At 60.0% G+C, this 20,493-nt stretch overlaps 3 protein-coding genes across 5 annotated transcripts in view; 2 read left to right on the top strand and 1 right to left on the bottom strand.

Moving 5' to 3' along the window:
* The first annotated feature begins 341 nt into the window (after positions 1-341).
* On the top strand, positions 342-3,591 carry LOC118533075 (chymotrypsinogen 2). The gene is made up of 7 exons (XM_078062372.1): positions 342-393; positions 1,401-1,504; positions 1,619-1,698; positions 2,040-2,118; positions 2,455-2,635; positions 2,713-2,846; positions 3,430-3,591. Exons 1-7 carry the CDS (start codon positions 342-344, stop codon positions 3,589-3,591), a joined length of 792 nt encoding a protein of 263 aa, XP_077918498.1.
* A 533-nt stretch (positions 3,592-4,124) lies between these two features.
* On the top strand, positions 4,125-7,601 carry LOC118533042 (chymotrypsinogen B-like). The gene is given in 8 exon segments (XM_036088034.1): positions 4,125-4,173; positions 4,996-5,125; positions 5,193-5,246; positions 5,609-5,682; positions 6,126-6,202; positions 6,204-6,315; positions 6,762-6,895; positions 7,401-7,601. Coding segments are annotated over 8 exon segments (831 nt in total).
* An 838-nt stretch (positions 7,602-8,439) lies between these two features.
* Positions 8,440-20,493, bottom strand: part of BCAR1 (BCAR1 scaffold protein, Cas family member) — a 37,447-nt gene continuing 25,393 nt past the window's right edge. For 2 of the 3 annotated variants that reach the window (XM_036088017.2, XM_036088018.2), the window contains exons 3-8: positions 17,089-17,250; positions 16,802-16,918; positions 14,983-16,074; positions 14,665-14,754; positions 14,100-14,189; positions 8,440-9,416 (exon numbers count right to left, since the gene is read on the bottom strand). In XM_036088017.2, coding sequence (XP_035943910.1) covers positions 8,904-9,416; positions 14,100-14,189; positions 14,665-14,754; positions 14,983-16,074; positions 16,802-16,918; positions 17,089-17,250 — 2,064 coding nt within the window. In that variant the 3' untranslated portion in view covers positions 8,440-8,903. The remainder of the gene's footprint in view (positions 9,417-14,099; positions 14,190-14,664; positions 14,755-14,982; positions 16,075-16,801; positions 16,919-17,088; positions 17,251-20,493) is intronic. The other variant, XM_036088020.2, reaches the window with a different exon arrangement.

Below are 20,493 nucleotides of genomic sequence, written 5' to 3'. Positions count from 1 at the left end.
GTTCTCCTGCCCATGAGAGAATAGGCTGGGGCTCAAACCCTGCCCAGGCCAGGCTGCTGTCCAGAAGTCCCTTCCTGGAAGAGGAAGCCCAAGTTTTCTGAGCCCTTCCCCATGGCTATCTTGTTTGGCCCCACCTTTGCCCTTGACCCAGACCCAAGCTCGACCATGGGCCACAGGTGCTGCCGTCCCATGCCCCGATGCCAGCCCTGCTCTGGCACATTCTATGTCCTCGGGCACATGCCCAAGAAAGGGATTGTCACCTCAAGGTTGGCAGATAACAGCTTGGTGCCCAGGGATATAACGGGGAGCTCCCCAGACAGGCACGCTACACCTCCCTGACCATGGCCTTCCTCTGGGTCCTCTCCTGTTGCGCCCTCCTGGGCACAGCCTTCGGTGAGTTCGGGGCAAACAGAGGCCAGAAGGGATGTCTCTGCTCCCCTTCAACCCCCGGGGTCAGAAGGGGCAACAGGGTCCCTGCTCCCCGTGCAGGTGCACATGGTGGTGTGAGCCTGAGCAGGTCTCTCTCCCCCTCTGAGCCTCACCAGCCCCATCAGCACGATGGGGGTGCTGGGAGGATTGGACCAGACTAGCCAGTGCGAGGCCCCCAGCAGGAGGTGGGCCTTCCTGGGGCTGACTGAGGCCTTGCACGCTGTGCAAGGGACAGGGAGGCCAAGTCGAGGGAGCGAAAATTCTCTGAACAGCTAGTGGCTCCCAAACAGGGTCAGAGGATGAGCAGGCGGCAGGCGTGGCTGGACCACCACGACCCTTTGGGACCCTCGAACCCAGCACTTTTAAACTTGTGTTCACTGAGTCCTTGCTCTGTGCCAGGAAGAGAGCAAGTTCCTGCTTTGCCTGCTTAGTCTTCTTGCTGCTGCTGCTGCTTTTTTTTTTTTTACGATTTATTTATTTATTTATTTGAGAGAGAGAGAGAGAGAGAGAGAGAGTTTGAGGGAGGGGAGGGGCAGAGGGAGAGGGAGAGAGAGAGAAGCAGACTACCCTCTGAGCGTAGAGCCAGACTTGGGGCCCGATCTCAGGACCCCAAGATCATGACCTGAACTGAAATCAAGTGTCGGACATTCAACCAACCGGGCCGCCCAGGCGCCCCGTCTTCTTGCATCCTTATCCCAACTCTGTGAGGTTAGCAGCTATATGATCCTCTCTTTGCAGATGGGAAAATGCTCAGAATGGTAAGGCTGGGCAGTGGTGGGGCTGGGTTCACACCCCCAGAGCCCTGCCTCCATCTCGTGCTCCGGCCTGGCCACCACCTCGAAGCCAACCTGTTGGGCTTGTCTGGGCTGAAGCACACGTCAGACTGAGTTGTCCCTGGGGGTTCCTGGGAGAGTGGGACCTGGGTGGGGAGTGCTTGGCCTCCATCCCTTACCTCATACTCCCACCCCCAGGCTGCGGGGTTCCCACCATCCATCCCGTGCTGAGTGGTCTGTCCAGGATCGTCAATGGGGAGGATGCTGTCCCGGGCTCCTGGCCTTGGCAGGTGTCCTTGCAGGTGAGGGGGGAATTCTGCCCCTGAGTGGAGGACACACTGGGGTATTGGCCCACCCAGGGCCAGGCTGGGGGCTGCTGGTGTCCAGCCAGCACTGACCCGTCCGTCTTCCTCCAGGACAGCACTGGCTTCCACTTCTGCGGGGGCTCCCTCATCAGCGAGGACTGGGTGGTCACTGCCGCCCACTGCGGGGTCAGGTGAGGACTCAGGGTCCCCAGGAAACCCCTTGGTGGGGGGGGAGACTCTCAGCACTGAGGGCTGGACCTTTAACTCCTCGTGCCTCAGTTTCCTTGTTTGGGAATGTGTAGAAAACCCAAGTCATGCTGGTCTCCCGAGGGTCACCAGGAAGGAAACACCCGGCAGGCTGTAGGTGCAGGTGTTTCAGGGGCAATTACTGATATTTTGCGCTCCCATCTCTGGATCAACAACTCTGAGCATATGCACAGAGATACACACGCACACACATGCAGTCTGCAGCCCCTCGCATGGCCCCACCACCTCACAGCAGGATCCTCCTTCTTTCTCGGGCCCTCTCCAGAACCTCCCACCTGGTCGTGGCTGGGGAGTTTGACCAGGGCTCAGATGCTGAGGACATCCAGGTGCTGAAGATTGCCAAGGTATGGTGGCCCTGGAGTCCAGGCTTGACCCCGGGGCGGGGGGCAGGCCCTCAGGAGTGTGCCGCCCAGGCTAAGGCCTGAACACCCCCAGATGCTCCCGACCACCCCGGTACCCCATCGTGAGGGGGCAAAGCAGAAAGCAGGGTGTTCAAGGTCTGCGCCGTGGTCCTGGGCCTGGCCTCGGGCTTCCGGGGCTGTAGAAGGAGCCGACAAGTCTAAAAGGCCATTGTGCAGACAGAAGCACTGGGGTGACCTGGGGTGGCCTGGTGTCCTGCTTCAGCCCCCCCGTCAACCTCTTCCCGGACCCCAACCGCCGCTGTCCGCCCCACCCCGCAGGTTTTCAAGAACCCCAAGTTCAACATATTCACCGTCAACAACGACATCACCCTGCTGAAGCTGGCCACGCCCGCCCGCTTCTCCCAGACCGTGTCCCCCGTGTGCCTGCCCGCTGAGAACGACAACTTCCCTGAGGGGACCCTGTGTGTCACCACGGGCTGGGGCCTGACCAAACACACCAGTGAGCACCCTCCAGCCGGGTGGGTGGGAGGTGGGGGGCCGGGCCGTGCCTGCTGACCGCCCACCCTGCCCTTCCAGATGCCAACACCCCCGACAAGCTGCAGCAGGCGACCCTGCCCCTCCTGTCCAACACCGAGTGCAAGAAGTTCTGGGGCAACAAGATCACCAATCTCATGATCTGCGCCGGGGCCAGTGGCGTGTCCTCCTGCATGGTATGGCCTCCTGGACTCACCCGGCGCCCCCTCCCTCCCAGCCTGGGGTGGGTTCCGGCAAAGTCCCAGGTCAGGGGCTTGGCGGGAGAGAGGAGATGGAAGTCACACGCAGGCCTCTTTGGAGGGCCTGACACTCTGTCCCTGAATTCCTGCTTGAGCAGTCATAAAAATGCTTAGTTCTCCTGGCTGATCACCAGTGACCGCAACAGAGGGATGCCAGGGCAGGGGGCTCTGGTCTTGAAACTGCCCTATTGCAAAAATCCATTGAAATCAGTGTCTGAACGAATGCCCCCCTCCTCCCCCACCGGAGCAGTGCAAGGTATAGCCTGGGTAGTGGACCACGGCGCCCAGAAGTCTCCAGAAAGAGTCGGGCTCCACGGCCAGGCCAGCACCACCCATGCTTCCTTCCTATCAATCAAACCCGCTTTATTAGGCCTCTATCAGAGGGCCCCTGGTGATGGCCCAGCCTTACAGGGGCACAAACCACACAAGGAGCTACTGCAGCTTCTTTCATAATCCCTCCAGTATGTACCTGCCAGGTGTCTACGGGCTGCCAGATCCAAGCCCCTCTTTCTCCCTGCAGGGCGACTCTGGTGGCCCCCTGGTCTGCCAGAAGGACGGAGCCTGGACCCTGGTGGGCATCGTGTCCTGGGGCAGTGGGACCTGCTCTACCTCCAGTCCTGGCGTGTATTCCCGCGTCACCAAGCTCATGCCCTGGGTAGAGCAGATCCTGGCAGCCAACTGAGTCCCCAGCCCCACCCTGCCGTCCCTGCTGACCTGCTCCCACAAAGCCTCAATAAACCAATAAAAGACACATTGATGATGTGCTCTCCTGTGTTGGGGCCCCTGAGACCCTGAACTTGCATCTTCACTGGGACGAATGGCAGGAGGTCCCTGGAGGGCCCTTTTTTAGTCTTGCTCCCAAGAGATGAAGTGGGATCTTGGCCCCCACCCCTCACTCCTTGCTCCCACCCTCGTAGGCAGCAGGGTCCTGGCCATCCAGGCCCTGCTCGAGGTGCTCAGGGCCCCCACCCCCGGGGAGTGGACAGCTGGGGGATGAGCCACCTGCTGGCTGCACACACCTGTGGTTCCAAGGAACCTTCCCAGGAGCAGCCCCCTAGGGCTGCGACTTTCCCAGGCCTGCACAGGAGTCAGGTGCTCCTCAGCCCAGGGACTCATGATAAGGAAGGGATGGCGAGGCCGGCTGTAATTGGTGGGCTAGGGGAATATAATGGGGGTCATTTGGGCAGCCCCATCCCACCTCCTGAGCCACACGCCATGGCCTTTCTTTGGGTTGTCGGCTTTCCCCTCTTTGGTAGCAGCTCCAGTAAGCGCAAGGTTCGGGCAGGCCTGGCAGCCCCAGACCAAGCCTCTCCCACCCCCGGCCCCCCGCACCCCCCAGAAGCTGGGACCTGGAGGGCCAAGTCCTTGCACCTCCCATCACCCGCCCCAGCTGACCCCCTGCCGGCCCCGCTGGCTACCCCCCGCCAGCTTCTCTGGGTGCCTTTCCTGGGCTCCCCACTCCTCCTCCGCCTAGAGGTCCCTCGGGCCCCTCAAACTCCACTGGTCATGCTGGACCTGCCTCGTCTTGGCCTCCTCCAGCGGCTCAGAAGCAGGGGGTCATCTGGGCTCCTCCACCATCCACATGTGTCCCCGAGCCACAGGAATTCTGCCTCGGGAACGTCTTCCATGCCCGTCCTTTTGCCCTGCCTCTTCTGTCTTCCCGACTTGGGCAGCCTCCTGGGTTTGTGCCGCTCCAGGTGGAGTAACACTCGGACCCCGACCTGCTCCTGCTGCAGACTCAGGGGGCCGTGAGAGCACCAGGGACTCAAGCAGGACATCCCAGCCCCAAGACCCAGGACCCTGCGTTCAGAGTGGGATGGAGGCTCCTCTCGGGGCACACAATGGGTTGGGGAGCTAGCTACATAGGGAGTCTCCGGACCCAGGCTTCTAGCTCCGGGCCCCAACTCCAGAGGTCCTCCAGCCTCCAGGACCCTCCACAAGGGCACCAGCTGCCGGCTGGGTTAGGAGGGGCTGAGTGCCCTGCAGTGGCCAAAGCTCCGGGTGCTAGGTGGCCACAGACGCCTGGAAGTGCCGGGTCTTCCCCCCGCCCCATCCACTGACCAGCTACCCTGGCCCTGGCACCCAGGCTGCGGAGTCCTCGCCATCCACCCCGAGCTGAGTGGCCTGTCCCGGATCGTCAGTGGGGAGGACGCTGTCCCCAGCTCCTGGCCCTGGCAGGTGTCCTTGCAGGTGAGGAGGAAGTTGAGGAGGAGCGGGTTAGACTGGGGGGGGGGGTCAGGCAGGAGAGGCGAGGCTGACCGTCCCTCTCCCCTCTCCCCGGACTGGCTCCCTCATCAACCAGCTCTGGGTGCTCACTGTCGCCCACTGCAGGGGCAGGTGAGGCCCGGGCTCGGGGAACCCCCCCGCACTCCCTCCCCAACCCCCCCTGCCCAGGCACTGCTCCCCGGCAGGAAGGGTCTGAGGCAGCCGGCGGCTGGGGAAGAAGCCGCCCCTACCTCCTAGCTATAGGCAGAGCCACCAGCTGCAGGAGAAGACCCCCACCCTTGTGCGCCCCACTGCCTCGGACCCCCGCTTGGTCCAGGAGAGCAGCTCGAGGCCTGTGCCCTCGCTGCACAGATGGGGAACCAGGCCCCCGGGGCCCCGTGGCTTGGCCGGGGCTTCCCTCACCGGGCGCAGTTCCCAGACTCCCCTCCGAGGTGGCCAGAGCCTGAGCACCCTCTGCCACCCCCTCTCTCCAGGAAGAGCCACCGTGTGGTGGCTGGGGTGTCTGGTCATGGCTCTGATGACGAGGCTGTCCAGGCGCTGAGGACCGCGGAGGGACCGCTAGGCGGGCAGGCTGCGGTGGGGCTGCCCCCCCCCCCCCCCCCCCCCGTGCCCGGGAGGAGGGAGGGGCAAGGGGGGCAGGGTGTGTGGGCACAGATGACCCTGGCCGACCCGCTCGGGCCTCACCCCTGCACTTCTCGGTCCAGAGCCTTCTTTCCCAAGGAACAAAGCTCCTTTACAAATACGGAAGGTTGTTTCTGATGGTAAAATTAAGTTTTGCTCAGGGTAGAAAAGCACAAAAATATAAAAACTAAATATCGCCAATGTGTCAAATGCCAGCTTCCAGAGATTTTGTCTGTGCAACTCCATCTGTGCGTCCTTCTCAACGACCGTCCGCCTGGCGCTGAGCCCTCTGCGCCTCCAGGCCTCTGTCCCCGCACTTCAATCCCCCAAGTCCTCCCTCTGAGCTCTGCCCAGCCCCCACCACGTGTCCCCAGGTTTTTGAACACCCGCTGTGGGACAGGATTATGGCCAGCAACGACATCGCCCTGCTGAAGCTGGCCACGCCGGCCGGCCCCGCTCTCCAGCACCGTGTCCCCCGTGTGCCTGCCCAGCGCCAGCACCAGCTTCCCCGCGGGCTCCGTCTGCGCCACCACGGGCTGCGGCCAGACCCAGGGCGGCTGTGAGCGTCCTGGCAGGGCCTTGTCAGAAGCGAGACTCATTCTGGCTTTTGGTCTAAGTCCCAAGCACGTAAAGTGCAAGCCATAAATCTCTTTCTTTATTTAAAACCCTCTTAATGAAAAACCTACCAAACATGAATAGAGATGAGCTTAAGCGCTCTGTACTTGGAAGACTAACTTGCCGAGAAACACCGACCTACCAGCAAGCATCGCCCTCACGAACTTGCAGCCAGGTCCACGTTGCCCCCTTTCCAGGCCGGACTCCTCCCGGGACTGGAGGCCGGTGGCCGTGCTCCGCTGGCCCCGGGGTCGGGGCTGGGAGTCCGACGTCCAGCTGCGGTTGGGGGCCCGGGTCGGCCGGGTCTCCCCTTCCCCGGCGGCGGCCCCTCCTCCAGCGTCCCAAGTGCTTCCGCCGGGGGGCGGGCGGGGGAGGGGCCCTGACCTCCAGCCGACAAGACCCCCGACAAGCTGCAGCAGGCGGCCCTGCCCCTCCTGTCCAACGCCGAGTGCCGCAAGTTCTGGGGCAGCAAGATCACCGCTGTGATGATCTGCGCCGGCGCCCGCGGGGTCTCCTCCTGCAAGGTGCGGCCCGGCTCCGCCACCCCCGCCCGCGCTCGCCGACCCCGCCCCGCCCCTGCTCAGGCCTTTCTGCGCGCGGCTCCTCCCGCTCGCTCCCGCCAGCCGGCGCGGCCAAAGCCCGGAGCCGCCCGGAGCCGCCGAGCAGGTGCCTCGGACCCAGGGCTCGCTGTGGCCGGGGCGTGCTGCGGGGCTCCCGGGGGCCGTGCCATCCTCACGCCAGCCGCCCCGCGGGGGGGGGGGGGCGGGGGCGCGGGGTGGCGGAGGTTTCCGGCCCACTGTACAGACGCGGGCCGGGTCAGAGTCGGCCACCTGCCCCAGCCGAGGCCCTCCAGGAGTCGGTGACGGAGCTGCGGCTGCCGTGGGGCCCACATCGAAGGGTCTCCTGCTCAGTCACTGTGCCCACCCTGGTCATTTCTCTGCACAGAACCTGGGCTGGGGCAGGTCAGGGCACACTGGGGCCCTGGCACCCCGCTTCGGGCTTGGAAACAAGTCCTTTCTCCTCCTGCAGGGCGACTCTGGTGGCCCCCTGGTCTGCCAGAAAGACGGAGCCTGGACCCTGGTGGGCATCGTGTCCTGGGGCAGTAGCTGGTGCCACCCATTCTCACCAGGGGTGTACAACAACGTCACCGAGTTCATTCTCTGGGTTCTCGAGGTTCTAGAGAACCCCCGCCCCACCCCCCACTTCTGCAGAACCCAAATAAAACCCTGAGAGCAACCACACGCCTCTTCACTTCTGTGTCCTGGCCAGGGTGCTGGGTGGGCGGGCAGGAAGGATGGCTGCCTTCACTGGGGTCCCTGCTGTGGAGTTTAGAGCCGAGAGGGCTGACAGGTCCTGCCCTTTCTTCGTAGAGTTAGAGAGACCGAGGCCCAAGGTCACATGCACAAGAGTCAGCGCCAGGAGCCACACCTTCCTGAGTCCCAAGGCTCTTGCCTCCCCCACGGTGCCGGACATACCCCGAGAGGCCAGGGGAGGACACACTGACTCAAGGCAAGGGCCCTCTGGGCCCCCAAACCCCAACTTGGAGGCCAAGTCTATGTGTAATTCCAGAAAAGATGCTCTGGAAGAAGTCCCACAGCTGAAATAATGAGCTCCTCTCTGAGAGCCAAGTTCTGGGCAAGGTCTGTGAAAACGAGTTTCCGTGGTGCCCTCAGTGGGTTCTCTGCCCTGGAATGTAGGCCCCAGGAGAGCCCAGCGCCCTCCTGGAGCTGCTTCAGGCCACGCTGGCTTGCCCCTGACCTCGCCGCGGGCCGCACCCCTCCTCGGAGGACGGCTCAACTTCTCTCCAGCAGCCTGGGCTCCCAAGGTCTTGGGGCCATTGGCAGACCTGCTCTCACCTTGCAGAAGAGCCCTGGCCCAGCCCTGTGTCCCAGGACCTTGGTTTTCTCCTGAAGGGACCCACTTTTTCTTCACCCTCCCAAGAAGCCGTCCACAGCCTCAGCCCAAACCGCCTCAACCTGCAGGTCCTACCCTGTGGCATCTGAGAGCGAGGACACACCTGCCCACGTCCATGAGCCCTCCTGACTCTCACACCTCTCACACCAGAGGCTTTTCATTTTTAAAATTTTATTTAAATGTAGACTATTAGTCAAATGATTGGAAAACCAATAATGAAAAATAGTGTTCTAGAGTTTTTCTCCTGGTACAGTGGCGCTTGCGCTGTGGGGGGACGGGGGACCTGGCACCGCTGTGGGGCTAGGATCAGCTCAAGGGGTCCTCTGAGGCCATGTGGGTCATGGCCCAGGGGTCTCTGGGCCCCAGCCCCCCGTGTACGCAGGGAAGACCACCAGCCCACTCCTCAGCCTTGGCTCCCCGGGGGCCCAGCTCTGCTTGGGCTCCTCTGAACAGGTGTGGTCCCATATCCTGCCCCATCCTAACTATGTACAAATCCCTGGACAGTCTGGGGCACCAGGCCCGGACAGAGCTGGGGCGCCTGTCCCCACGCCTGCAGCATGGCGACTCTCTCGGGGAAGGTGCCCTCCTCCCGACCCCCATCCCTGTGGTCACCGGCTCTCAGGCAGCTGCCAGCTGGCCCAGGACCCGGCGGAACTGCTGGGTGCTGTGGCCCAGCTCCTTGACCCTGTCCACCATGTCCTGGGCAGCGGCAGGCGACGGGTACTGCAGGGCAGCGGCCTTGGTGGTGGCCACGATGCCGCGCAGGAGGTCACACAGCAGGTTGCTGTAGTGGGTCACCTGGCTGCGCACGTCGGCCGCCTTGGCCTGCCTCGACAGCGTGTCCCCGATGAACACCAGCTTGTGTGCGCTGAGGATGACGAACTTGCTGTGCGCCACGAAGATCTTGGGCGGCTGGTTGGTGGCCACGGCGCTGAAGAAGGCGTCCACTGCGTTGGTCAGCGTGGTCAGGTTGGCCTCGCACTGCTCCAGGTAGAAGAGCAGCAGCTCCCGGTCCGAGGGCCCCAGGCTGCCCGTCCGCCCCGGGGCCAGCGGCCGGGCCGGCACCCAGTTGGCCAGGTCGTGGTCTATGGGCCGGGACACCTCCTGCTCCAGTCGCTCGAACTGCTTCAGCTGCGGCAGAGGGAAAGCACAGTGAAAACCACAGCCACACTGCACGAGGGGAGGCCGATGGCTCCCCGCGGGAGCGCACGACGCGAGCCACCTCCAGGCGACAGCCGGAGCACGCGGCCTCCAGGGCCTCCCCGAAACTCGCCAGTAACACCTGCCAGTCTCAGAAGGTAGGATTCCACTCTTGTAACATTTCTGAAGCCACAAGATGACAGAAACGGAGAATTGGTAGTCGCCATAGTTAGGGACGTCGGTCTCTGCTTACTTAGGATGCACTCACTGTGGGAAAGGGGGTGAAGGGTACACTCTCTCTGCACCTTCCGATGGATCTATGCATACTTCAGAATGAATTTTAAAAACCCCACATTTTGTCTTCAACCTATATGTTGCAAGAAGATTCAAACGAGTGTCTGGGTGGCTCCATTGGTTAAGCATCTGACTCTTGATTTCAGCTCAGGTCATGATCTAGGGGTCGTGGGATCGAGCCCCGCAAAGAGCTCTGCGCTCAGCACAGAGTCTGCCTGGGAGTCTCTCCCTCCCGCTGCCGCTCCCTCCACTCGCTCTCTAATTAATTAATTAATTCTTTAACCGCCCCCCCCCCCCCCAAATACACCAAGCAGAAAACAAGACAGCTGTCAGCTGGAATCCCGGGTACCCAGAAGTAACCTTTGGTGGAATGCAATCCTGGTCAAGTATCTTTTAGAACCAAATACTAAAGTATTTGCAGATAAAATGATATAACGGCTCCAAAATGCTTTATGGGGCAAGGGTGTCAGATAACCGGATTAGCAATTGTGCTGAGAGGGGTTGAGGTGGGTGAACGGTACCCAGGGGCCTGCCTTCTTTAATTTTATAAAGGTATTCAATTTCCCATAATAAAAACTTTAAACAGAAGAAATGTACGGGGGTGTGCCTGGCCAGCTTAGTTGATAGAGCGTACGACTCTTGATCTCAGAGTTTCGAGTTTTGTTTTATTTTTTTTAAAGATTTTATTTATGTGAGAGAGAGACAAAGAGCATGAGCGGGGGGAGAGGGAGAAGCAGACTCTCCGCGGAGCAGGGAGCCCGACGTGAGGCTCGATCCCACGACCCTGCAATCATGACCTGAGCCGAAGGCAGACGACGCTTAACCGACTGAGCCACCCAGGCGCCCCGGGGTTGTGAGTTTGAGCCCCATACTGGGTCTTTAAAATCTTAAAAAAAAAAAAAAAGTCATGGTATTTGTAAAACTTCAGAAACAAAATTCACATAAAAAAATAGTGACTATTCTTCAAGATGCTTTCCTTTAAACATGAATATTCCTGTTTGCTTTTTAACCAGCAGACTGGAAACACTACATGTGCCTGCAAAACATGCGGGTCATGGGCACCAACCCACCGTGCGGTCGAAGTCTGCATGACTTCTGACAAAGCTGACGACTCATCAACAGCCTAGCCTGTTACCTGGAAGCCTTACCAGTAACAAACAGCTAATGAACACGTATTTTACAGATTACATGTACTGAATGCTCTTTCCTCACAACACATATTTTCAGTATTTCTAGGCTACGTGGTTCATCTGCAAGCTTTTTCAAACTGTCTTAGTCTCCAAAATACTTTTCCAATATATTTATTGAGAAAAAAAAATCCAATGGGCAGAAGACATGAACAGACATTTTTCCAAAGAAGACATCCAAACGGCCAACAGACACATGAAAAAGTGTTCAATATCGCTCGGCATCAGGGAAATCCAAATCAAAACCTCAATGAGATACCACCTCACACCAGTCAGAATGGCTAAAATTAACAAGTCAGGAAATGACAGATGTTGGCGGGGATGCGGAGAAAGGGGAACCCTCCTACACTGTTGGTGGGAATGCAAGCTGGTGCAGCCACTCTGGAAAACAGTGTGGAGGTTCCTCAAAAAGTTGAAAATAGAGCTACCATATGATCCAGCAATTGCACTCCTGGGTATTTACCCCAAAGATACAAAAGTAGGGACCCGAAAGGGTACGTGCACCCTGATGTTTATAGCAGCAATGTCCACAATAGCCAAACTGTGGAAAGAGCCAAGATGTCCATCGACAGATGAATGGATAAAGAAGAGGTGGTATATATATACAATGGAATATTACGCAGCCATCAAAAGGAATGAGATCTTGCCATTTGCAACGACGTGGATGGAACTGGAGGGTATTATGCTGAGCGAAATAAGTCAAACAGAGAAAGACATGTATCATATGACCTCACTGATATGAGGAATTCTTAATCTCAGGAAACAAACTGAGGGTTGCTGGAGTGGGGGGTGGGGTGGGAGGGATGGGGTGACTGGGTGATGGACACTGGGGAGGGTATGTGCTCTGGTAAGCGCTGTGAATTGTGCAAGACTGTTGAATCTCAGATCTGTACCTCTGAAACAAATAATGCAATATATGTCAAGAAAGAAAAAAAGAAGAAGAATGTAGCAGGAGGGGAAGAATGAAGGGGGGGAAATCGGAGGGGGAGAAGAACCATGAGAGACGATGGACTCTGAAAAACAAACTGAGGGTTCTAGAGGGGAGGGGGGTGGGAGGATGGGTTAGCCTGGTGATGGGTATTGAGGAGGGCACGTTCTGCATGGAGCACTGGGTGTTATGCACAAACAATGAATCATGGAACACTATATCTAAAACTAATGATGTAATGTATGGGGATTAACATAACAATAAAAAAAAAAGAAAAAAAAAATCCAGGTATAAGTGGATCCATGCAGTTCAAAACCGTGTTGTTCAAGGGTCAGCTAAATACAGTGTTTTATAGCCTACTTCCGGCCCCTAACAATGGGTCATGGGCTTCACGCTGGCCAGTGTGTGTAAGCGCAGGGGGAGAGGGCATCTCCATGACCAGCAGCCCCTGCCTTGGGAGTCATCCATGTGGACTGACGTGTCCTTCCCCAGAGCAGGTTCCGACCAGGGGCCTGAGGGGCTGGGACCAGCTGTGCACAGGCTCAGGGACAGACAGGTTGTTTTATCCAAGATTTCAAGCCTTCATTTAATAAGCAAAACCAACATGGAACTGCCCCTTCCTCATCCCTGAAACACTCGGCAGCAACTGGGGGAGACTCACCATTTGGCTCCCTTATGCAGGGGAGAGAGCACACTCATTTTCAGTTTGGACTCTGGGGGGTCTTTTCCATTCTTTGGCCATTCTTTTTTTTTTTTTTTTTTTTAAAGATTTTATTTATTTATTTGACAGAGAGAGACAGCGAGAGAGGGAACACAAGCAGGGGGAGTGGGAGAGGGAGAAGCAGGCTTCCCGCTGAGCAGGGAGCCCGATGCGGGGCTCGATCCCAGGACCCTGAGATCATGACCTGAGCCGAAGGCAGTCGCTTAACCAACTGAGCCACCCAGGCGCCCCTCTTTGGCCATTCTTAATAGCCACCTAATATTCTACTCTATTAACGTTTGTATTTTATTTATTCAACCAATATTCTCATAGTAGACATGTGGGGCAGGGGGTTCCCAATTTTTCACTGATGTGGAAATGAAGCAATCGACACGTGCGTCCACACATTTTATAAGCCTGGACTGTACAGGCGTTTCTGTCCCTGGTCGAAGAGGGCTAGATCTTTATAGAGTTTTCCATGTATATTCCTGTCTCTTCTTCCAGCTTCTAGGAATTTACCTAAGTGATCAAGCAATCAGGTGAAGAGATTTATATTCAGTGCAGCACTGTTTACAGAAGCACTTCTGGGAATAACCGAAATGTCCCACCAACAGGGGACTGGATAAAGAAATGCTGGCAGACTCCAGAGAAGATAAAAGAGGATAAAGCACGTGTCCATTTCTTAAATCAGTGGAGATTCCATATGTGAGAAGGACAGATGATGGATGGATGGATGGAGATACATCTAATTATGAACCTTTATTCCTTTACTGAGTATGTTCTGTGGGCCAGGCTCCTCCTCGGTATGACACATTCTTTACTCAATTCTCCCACTGACCCTGAGATGGACCCACTATGATCCCCACCTTACCGCTGGGCAAACGGTGGCTTTGTGAGGGTCAGGGTGGAGCCAGCAAGCTCTCCTGGCCTCTGCCATCCTTCCCAGTGCCCGGGGGGAGGGGGGGGTACGGAAAACTTGACGGGTGGTATTTCTGTGCTGATTTTGTGCTAGTCTGTATTTTAATTTTTTATTATCTTCATAATCAGAATAAAATACCTCATTTCTTAAAAAAAAAAATCCCTTTCCTACCCTCGGGAAATGATCCAAAGAAATGAAGAAAATTCTACATCTGCAGGTAAGCCCAGCAGTACAATCATAATCAGGGAAAGTGTGTACAACGTAAACACTCAACAGTAAGAGATGTCATGTGGCCTTTAAGAACAACTGAGGAGGAATGTTTAACGCCATGGAACAATCTCGAGATAAAAGCAGATGTAGAATCATCGAAAACACACGGAGACAGGCCCCTCCAGACCAGGAGCAGGGCTGCAAACTAGCCCCAGGGCACCCCCACTGCCTCGGGGCCTTGTTTCCTGCCTTTTTACACTTTTCTCTGTGTGTTCCCCAAAATGTCTCCCATAATCACTCTGATAACTCACACAGAAATCCAACACTCATGTTGACAGTCGGCGGTTGAGCAGGGAGGGCTGTGGGTTTGGGGGGAGGGTGCTGGGCTCACCGGCGGCCCGAGCCCAGGGAAGCCAGTGACCCTGGGCATCCTCACCTGCTGCAGCTCGAGCTGGCCCTTCCCCTGCCGCATGATGTTGCCCTTTTCCAGCAGCTCCTTCTGGGTCTTCTCAAACTCTTCCTTCCCCTGGAGGCAAGGCACAAGGACTGGGCTGAGCCAGGAGCCCCTCAGCGGCTGGGGGAGCTCAGGGCCCCGCAGGCAGCCACCAGGAGCCACCAGGCCAGGCCCAGGCTCACATGGCAGGCCCCGGGCCCACAGCAGGGACAGCTTCCGAGACGGCGCCTCTCTGGGGCCCCTTTCACCAACTGCCAGCCCAGGGAGGGGCTGGGCACACTCCAGGTGGCCAGGCCATCCTCCCTATCCTAGCTCCCATACCAGGAATCACATTCAAACCCTTCCTCTTGGCACACAGGGCCTGTTCACCCAACCCTGACCACTGGGCCTTGGCACCTGCTGACTCTCAACCTGGAATGCTCCCTACTGGGGCACTCAGAGGCCTGCCCCTACCCCACCTTTCCATTTCCCGGTTTTCTTTCTTTCCCCACGCCTGGTAGGAAATCCCTCTCCCCACACAGAAGACAGCTGCTTCTGCCCTGCTCACTGGAGAAGTCCAGCTCCTGCAGGAGCTCAGGAGCCGTCCCTGGCTGGCACTGCAGGGCCCCTGACGACACGGCCACGTTGGTCCAAAGGCCTGAGGGGGGTAGAGGAATGGGTTTGGGTGGGGGGGGTGCATCTGGCCTGGAAGGTCAGAGAGAGGGCACAGGGACTCACCGAGGCCTACTGGGGCCCAAATTCTCTTTTGGCCACAAGAAGGCTCAGTATGGAGGGGATCAAGGTCCCCATGACAGGGGTAGCAGAATTAGAGACCTGAGAAGGCCAGCAGGCTTCCCCGGGGAGCCGGGACGGGGCAGGCACTTACCTGCAGGTGGACGTAGTCGTAATCCTCCATCCAGCCCCCCTCACTGTTCTCATACTGCCCGTCCGGGGAGTCCTGGGAGGTGAACTTAGGGGGTGAGGGCAGGGGCCGGGACTGGATGCTGCTGGCCTTGTCGATGGGGTTGGGGTGCAGGGGGCCGCCCCCCTCCGGCCCCGGCACGGGGGCCTTGGTCCGTCTGAAGAGCAGCGAGGCATTGCCATGCAAGAAGGAGGCCAGCTGCTTGGCGTCCTCGGGCACAGCCCGTGAGCAGGCCACCAGGCGGTCCAGGTCTTCGGGAGTGGCCCCGGGGCCTCCCCGACCACCGTCGAGGGCCTGACCGTGGGCCCCCAGCGTCTGGTACACATCCTCCATCTTCTGCAGCTGCCGGCTGAGCTTCGCATGCAGAGCGCGGTCAGAGGTGTGGGCGGCGTTGCCTACAGCACCGCGGGCAAACTCCAGCAGCTCGTGGACGGCGCCCTGGACGGCGGCCACGGCGGCGCGCAGGTCCCGCACCAGCGGCTCCTGAGGCTCGGCGGCGCTGCGCCAGCCCCCCCCGCCGCTGCCCGCCAGGTCCAGGAGCTGGGCCACGGTGGCGCCGACGCCCTGCTGCAGCCGCGCCAGGGCCTCCACGGCCACCTCCAGCTCCAGGGGCTCGCGGCCCGGCCCGGCGGCCTCCAGCGAGGAGGCCGACTGGCTGCTGCGTGTGCTCCCGGTACTGGAGGCCGACAGCCGCTTGGCCTCGCTCGGGGCCTCCCGCTCGGCGGGCGGTGGCACTGCGTACACGCTGTCGTCGGCCACACTGCCGTCGGCCGCCTCGGGAGGGAGCAGCCGCTCGCGGGGCACATCGTACAGGGTGCCAGGGCCGGGCCGCCGCAAGCCGGGGGGCACGTCATAGAGGTCAGGAGCGGGCGGAGGCACGTCATACACATCCTCGGCCGGCAGGGCGTCCGGAGGGGGCGCAGCAAGGACCAGCGGGTGGCGGGTCGGGTCAAAGGGCTTGGCCTTGGCAAAGGCGGGGGGCACGTCGTAGGTCTCCTCACGCAGCAGTGGGCCATCAGGCACGTCCTTGCTCACTGACGGAGGAACATCATACACCTGGGGGCAGAGGAACGGTCAAGGCCGCCGCCCGCCCGCCCGCCCACCCAAAGATTCAGACGCAGCACACTTCATCCCAGTTCATACCCACACAGGTTCCAGCCTGTGCTCAACATCCTGGCTCCAGGGCTCACTAGCTCTGTGACTTAAGGCAGGCGACTCAACCTCTCTGTGCCTGTCTGCTCAGCCGTAAGATGGAAGAACTCGCTCACAGGTCTGCTGTGAGGATTACGTGGGTTCATTCACTGTGTAACTACAAACACTCGGTGGGAGGACAGCTTCCACACCACCCCCACCCCCTCACCCTTGTATTCTCTACTCCATGGCAGGAGCTTGGTTGATTTAGGGTGACGACACCCCGGTTCACCCAGGACAGCCCTGGTTTGTGCCTGATGCCCCCTCATAATTACTGGTCCCCTTTCACTCCCAGAAGTGTCCTGCGTTGAACGATAAATCCTGTGGTCGCCTTGCTAATACCCTGTGTGATCCTCTCAAGAACGTGCTAAAGGCCCACGAGGGGCCCTGGTGTAGACGAGAAGCGGAGGCTGGAGGAGCACTCAATTTCCACTTCTGTCACAGAGTGAGTGAGGGGCAGAGCCGCTGCCTGCGGTCAGGTCTCTCGCTGCCTCCAGGCCTGCAGACGTGGGACCCCCAACCCACCCCCAGCACACACTCCGTCACACCCAGACCCTGTATGTCCATCAGGCCTCAGCCCCCGACTGCTCACCGCACGGTGGCTGGACAACGGCAGGCCCTTCTCCACGCTGGGGGGCACATCGTACACATCCAGGGACGGATCCCGGCCGCTAGGACCCCTGACAGCCATGGGTGGCGTGTCATAGACCTGCGGCAGAGAAGGTGCAGTGACTTGGGTGCTAGGGCCACCAGCGGGGACGGGAAGAGCAAAAACCCCGCGGCACTGACCCCAGGACCACCCTGGCCAGGGCAGAGGAAGCCCACCTCCCTGGGCGGGGCCAGCCCAAGGTCCCCTCAACTCCCAGACCCAGGGCCTACCTCTTGGCCACACTGGCTGGGAAGCAGAGCCCGAACTGGGGGCACGTCGTAGATGTCCTGGGGCCCCGGGGCCAGGAGGTGGCGGGGGATGTCGTACTCGTCCTGCTCCGGCTGGGAGGCCTCAAACACATAGCCCTGCCCCACACGGGTGGGCACCACCACCTGGGGGCAGAGAGCCAACTGTCACCAATCTGTCACCACACCCTCAGGTCCCCAGGGAGAGCCTATGCAAGGGGGTGGTTTCCAAGGCGGGGCTAGGAGGCCCTTTGCGTCCTCTACCCTTTCTTCAATGTGACGCAGCATCTGGGGAGCACTAGAACCCCCGTGGTTTGTCTGGAGCTGTCTGGCTCTGGCCAGGAAATGGCAGTGCTCTACAGCTGGATGACCTGGAAAGTCCCAGAGGAAGGTCCAAGGGGGCTGACGAAGAGGGTCCGCCCATGACTGGGATGGCCCTGCCTGACACCTCCTAGCTGCCCCCTCCTCAGAAAGGCTGCCCAACACGGGGCCGCCCCCGCTGCAGGAGCCAAGAGCCCCCTCCTAGCTTTGGGACAGACATCACGGTGCCAGGCTGTGCCCACCTGGAGGTGGCCTGCAGGAGGTCCCAACAGCTGGGACCTGGGGCCTCCAGAAGGTGGTGCTCCTGCCCTCCTCATCCACCAAGCACATCCTGGGGAGACTCCGGAAGGCAGGGCCACCGAAGACTCCCAGACCTCAGGGCCAGTTCTTGGGCTATGCTGGAAAGTTGGGTGTGGGTGTGAGGGAGTGGCCAAGACTAGAGCCCAGGCCCCCGCACTCCCCAGTACACCACACCCACGGGGCTGCCGACACCACACCCACGGGGCTGCCGACACCACCATAACCCGAAAAGGATAAGAACTTAGGGGATGCTGGCCTAGAGAAGGAGCCAACATATTCCCCTCTCTGGTACCCTTCCCTGGCCTGGCATCCAGGACAGCAAGCTGCTGAGAGCCCTTCACACCAGCCTCTTCTTTCCGGGCAAGCACCCTGGCCCTGCAGGAGCGCGCAGCCTAGTGGGAGGGGCTGGCAGGATCTAACCCCGCTCAGGGCACGCCTCCCCCACAAGGCTCCATGCTCAGCGCTCTGGGACAGAAAGGCCTTTTGTTCCTTAGTCAAAGGGGATGTCTGGAACGGAGTTGACTCAGGCCCTCCCCACACACATCCCTGGGGGCAGCAGGGCTGGCCCTCGGGCTCGATGCCCCCAGAACCCTGCATCCCGTGCCTGCACTGGTCCCCACGGCACTGACAGCCGGCTCCGCACGCCCACGTGTCCTGCGTATTTGCAAGCACTAAGTGCTCCCGCAGCAGCAGAGTACCCCGGGCCTGGGGCGTGGGCCCCGGCACCTTCCTGCTCAGCCCCGGGCTTGGGACAGCCTCTGCTGCTGCGCCCTCTGCCCACCTCCCAGGCAGCACAGCAGAACCGGGCCTCGCCGTTAGCTGCCGGGGCAAGCGCCTCCGTGGGGTATTCCCTGCCCACCACACCCCACCCCCAGCGTGTCTGGGACTGGAGTTGGCGGCCCTCCCCAGACTCATCTCCCTCCCTGAGCCCCAGACTTGAGTCTCCTCCAGAGCTATTTTTAGCCGCTAGAACCTGCCAACGGACAGCACAGGCGGGGCAGGCGGGGGCAGGCGGGACGTGGCAGGTTGGCAGGGCTTTGAGGCGAGACCCGAGGCGTCTCCAGGCCCTGCGGACTCCGGGAGGCAGCCAGGTGGGGAGCCCGCCCCACGAAGAGGGGTAGGGAGCCGCTCACTCCGAGGCCCACAGTGCCTCCCGGAGACAGAGAGAACAGGGAGCACAGGCGGAAGGCTCTGGGGCCGGACCCCAGGCCCAGGCCATGGGCAGCTTGCCACTCCGGCAGCCGAGAGGGTGACAGTAAGCAGCTACACTGGCCAGCAGACGCTCTCCGTCCGAAAGAAACTGTAAGGCAGCCACCAGTGAGGGAAAGCTCGTTAGGGAAACCTACTCTCCAGAGAGCTGCTGAGCCCGCTCATCACAGGCTGCCCTGCTCTGCACCTGAGGCCCCGTTAGCAGGCCCCCGAGGCCCCCGGGGCGGGGGGGTGACACAGCCAGAGCCTGGGAGGAGACACAGAACCCTTGACCCAAGACCCACGCATACACATGTCAACAGTGCAGAGAACACACAATACCACACGAAGACACACAACAGACCCAGGCAGGGCCGGGCCCCAGCAGGGCGTCTGTAGAGCGCGCGGGGTGGGGTGGGGGCTGGGGGGTATGTGAGCCCAGAGACCCCACTGGGAAAGGCCACACCCCCTGCCGCATTCTGCTTGGGCCCGCAGTCACCCTCCAGGTAGCTCGGCTACCGGTCTCCCCCTTCTGCAAAATGGACGTCACCCCACGTGACCCAGGCTGGCTCCTGCTCTGGCATCCCCTCCCCCCCCCCAAAGCCTCAGCTGCTTCCTCTAGAGCACCGCTGGAGTGCTGTGGGACCGAGCAGGTGACAATCTAACCTCTCACCCAGAGCGAGGGACATGCTGGACACGGCCCCCTTCCCAGCTCCTGGGCTCCCCAGGAGGAACAGGATGGAGCTCAGCTGTGTCTGCCCAGCTGTCCCCTTAGCACAGCTGCGGCCCCTGACCCAGAGGCACTGCCCACAAGCGACCTCACAGAAACACCTCCCTCTCTGGGGGCCCTGCCTGCTTCTGCCCTCAGCTCTGCCCTCAGCGTCCTCCAGCCACGCCCCAGCCCAGACGCTGCTAACGCTGTGGTATGGCCCTGACCTCTCCCCCCGGCCATGCGGGCCACGGTGCCCCAGGCTCCACGCACCTGACCCTTCCCCTCCTGGCCAGCGGCCTCATCACTCACCTCTGGCTTCCTGGGTAGCAGGGCCTCCCACCCCACCCACAGTCCTGGCAGGGTCCCTCCTCACCCTACCGGACCTCCACCCCTGAACTAAGAGCCTCCGCTTCCCAGACTTCTGAGGGGGAGCACAAGGTTTATGAAGCACAACCTTGAAATGTGGGCAGAGAAGCCTGTAGCGAGATGTTTACTGTCTGTTTGTACCCCAGACCATGCAATCAGGCCCCAAGGGGAGGGGGCGACACAACAAAATCTGGGGTGCCCATCACAATCACCTTAGGGACCCCAGAAAATGCTCTTGAAATCCGTGGAACTTACAGTCTCAAAATGCAAAAGTGTGCATACAAATCCACGCGAGACAGATAAAGAATACGCGATAGGTAGAATGATCACCTCCTGACTGGGAGTCTCCTCTCCAGGTTTTTTCTTTTCTTTTTTTTTTAAGACTTTATTTATTGATTTGAGAAAGAGAGCTAGAGAGAGAGCACAAGCAGGGGGGAGTGGGAGAGGGAGAAGCAGGCTTCCCGCCGAGCAGGGAGCCCGATGTGGGGTTTGATCCCAGGACC

Source organism: Halichoerus grypus, chromosome 15 (assembly GCF_964656455.1).
Source record: "Halichoerus grypus chromosome 15, mHalGry1.hap1.1, whole genome shotgun sequence".
Lineage (NCBI taxonomy): Eukaryota > Metazoa > Chordata > Mammalia > Carnivora > Phocidae > Halichoerus > Halichoerus grypus.
Note: the sequence above shows the minus strand (reverse complement) of the source record. Positions and strands in the feature narration are given on the sequence as shown.

Bases quoted from the DNA above. Each gene is read 5' to 3' on its own strand.
- LOC118533075 (XM_078062372.1), top strand. From the start codon at position 342: ATGGCCTTCCTCTGGGTCCTCTCCTGTTGCGCCCTCCTGGGCACAGCC. The intron at 394-1,400 runs GTGAGTTCGGGG...TCCCACCCCCAG, and splicing joins CCTCCTGGGCACAGCCTTCG to GCTGCGGGGTTCCCACCATC. The intron at 1,505-1,618 runs GTGAGGGGGGAA...GTCTTCCTCCAG, and splicing joins CTTGGCAGGTGTCCTTGCAG to GACAGCACTGGCTTCCACTT.